The sequence below is a fragment of the Alosa alosa genome, chromosome 17 (assembly GCF_017589495.1).
Source record: "Alosa alosa isolate M-15738 ecotype Scorff River chromosome 17, AALO_Geno_1.1, whole genome shotgun sequence".
NCBI lineage: Eukaryota > Metazoa > Chordata > Actinopteri > Clupeiformes > Clupeidae > Alosa > Alosa alosa.
In genome coordinates this window covers 797,523-800,022 of record NC_063205.1, presented here as the reverse complement: position 1 = coordinate 800,022, position 2,500 = coordinate 797,523, and the positions used below count along the sequence as shown (strand labels likewise).

General features: G+C 51.3%; 1 protein-coding gene across 3 annotated transcripts in view; it reads left to right on the top strand.

The window, feature by feature from the left end:
• The window catches only part of lrrc17 (leucine rich repeat containing 17), a 48,750-nt gene that overhangs the window by 21,935 nt on the left and 24,315 nt on the right, over positions 1 to 2,500 (top strand). For all 3 annotated transcript variants that reach the window (XM_048268196.1, XM_048268194.1, XM_048268193.1), the window contains exon 2: positions 1 to 372. This exon is cut by the window's left edge and continues 706 nt beyond it. In XM_048268196.1, coding sequence (XP_048124153.1) covers positions 1 to 372 — 372 coding nt within the window. The remainder of the gene's footprint in view (positions 373 to 2,500) is intronic.

Here is a 2,500-nt window from a genome sequence, read left to right as displayed (position 1 = left end):
ACAACCGCCTGCGCTCGCTCAGCGAGGAGCCGCTGACCGCTCTGCCACGCCTGCGATACCTGCGTCTCTATAGCAACCCCTGGGCCTGCGACTGCCAGCTGGACAGTCTGGTGCGCACGCTGCAGGTGCCGTCCAACCGCCAGCTGGGGAACTTCGCCAAGTGCGAGGAGCCGGAACAACTGCGTGGACACAAGCTGAAGAAGCTGAAGGCCGACCTCCTGTGTGAGGCCCCGCCCCCTGCTGACCCCAACGCCCCGCCCACTCCACCAGGCCACGCCCCCCACCCGCCGGCCATCAGGAAACCGCAGGACGCCACCAGCCTCTGCCACACCTACCTCGTCCCCCGACCCCTGCTGGACTGCACCAGCCGAGGTGAGAGCGCCCCCTGCAGGCCAACACGCACCCTACACACACCCTACACACACACCCTGCAGGCCAACACACACCATACACACACCCTACAGACCAACACACACCCCCTGCAGGCCAACACACACCCTACACACACCCTGCGGGCCAACACACACCAACACACACCCCCTGCAGGCCAACACACACCCTACACACCCTACAGGCCAACACACACCCTACACACACCCTACACATACCAACACACACCAACACACACCCTACACACACCCTACAGGCCAACACACACCAACACACACCCTACACACACCCTACAGACCAACACACACCCTACTGACCAACACACACCCTACACACACCAACACACACCCTACACACACCCTACACATCCTACACACACCCTACAGGCCAACACACACCCTACTGACCAACACACACCAACACACACCCTACACACACCACACACACACCCTACACACACCCTACACATCCTACACACACCCTACAGGCCAACACACACCCTACTGACCAACACACACCAACACACACCCTACACACACCCACACACACCCTACACACACCCTACAGACCAACACACACACCAACACACACCCTACACACACCCTACAGACTAAATACACCTTGCATTGACCAACACACACCCTACACACACCAACACACACCCTACACACACCCTACACATCCTACACACACCCTACAGGCCAACACACACCCTACTGACCAACACACACCAACACACACCCTACACACACCAACACACACCCTACACACACCCTACACATCCTACACACACCCTACAGGCCAACACACACCCTACACACACCCTACACACACCAACACACACCCTACTGACCAACACACACCCTACACACCAACACACACCCTACACACCAACACACACCCTACACACACCAACATACACCCTGCAGGCCAGCACACACCAACACACAAACACACACCCTACAGGTCAACACACTCAGGGCATTCAGGCAAAGCGTCTCTAGGCTGGGCTGTAGACAGGTCAATAAAAGCGCCTCTAGGCTGGGCTGTAGGCAGGCCAATAAAGCATCTCTTGGCTGGGCTGTAGTCTAAAGGAGAGAGCGCCACCCACAGGCCAATAAAGCGTCTCTAGGCTGGGCTGTAGTCTAAAGGAGAGAGCGCCACCTATAGGCCAATAAAGCGTCTCTAGGCTGGGCTGTAGGCAGGCCAATACAGCGTCTCTAGGCTGGGCTGTAGTCTATAGGAGAGAGCACCCCCTACAGGCCATTCAGGAGAGTGCTACAGCACTGTTTACAGCACCTCTAGTCACTGTGCATGGTCCTTATCGGTACTAAGATAATTCTACATCATGGCTTCGGTGCTAAGATAATTCTACATCATGATTTCGGTACTAAGATAATTCTACGTCATGTTTCGGTACTAAGATAATTCTACGTCATGTTTTCGGTACCAAGATAAGTCTATGTCATGGCTTCGGTACTAAGATAATTCTACGTCATGATTTCGGTACTATGATGTAGAAAATTCTACGTCATGTTTCGGTACTAAGATAATTCTATGTCATGTTTCGGTACTATGATGTAGATAATTCTACGTCATGTTCCGGTACTACGATAATTCTATGTCATGTTACGGTACTAAGATAATTCTACGTCATGTTTCGGTACTACGATAATTCTATGTCATGTTTCGGTACTATGATGTAGATAATTCTACGTCATGTTTCAGTACTAAGATAATTCTATGTCATGTTACGGTACTACAAGATAATTCTAACGTCATGGCCCCGGTGCTCTTTTTGGAAACTGGTTCGGCGTGGGAGCTTAAGTTTCTTTAGGAATCTGCCATCGAGTTTGTATAGAAATGAATATGAGCATAGACGTGAAGGGGTGGAAATATGGGATGGGCGGACATAGGTGACTCTATAATCTTTTCAAGTACACACTATGCTTTGAGTATGCTCTATGGCTAGTACACACTATGCGTTGTCCGTACTTTATGTCTTTGAGTATGTTCTATGGCTAGTGCACACTATGCTTTGTCCGTACTTTATGTCTTTGAGTATGTTCTATGGCTAGTACACACTATGCTTTGTCCGTACTTTATGTCT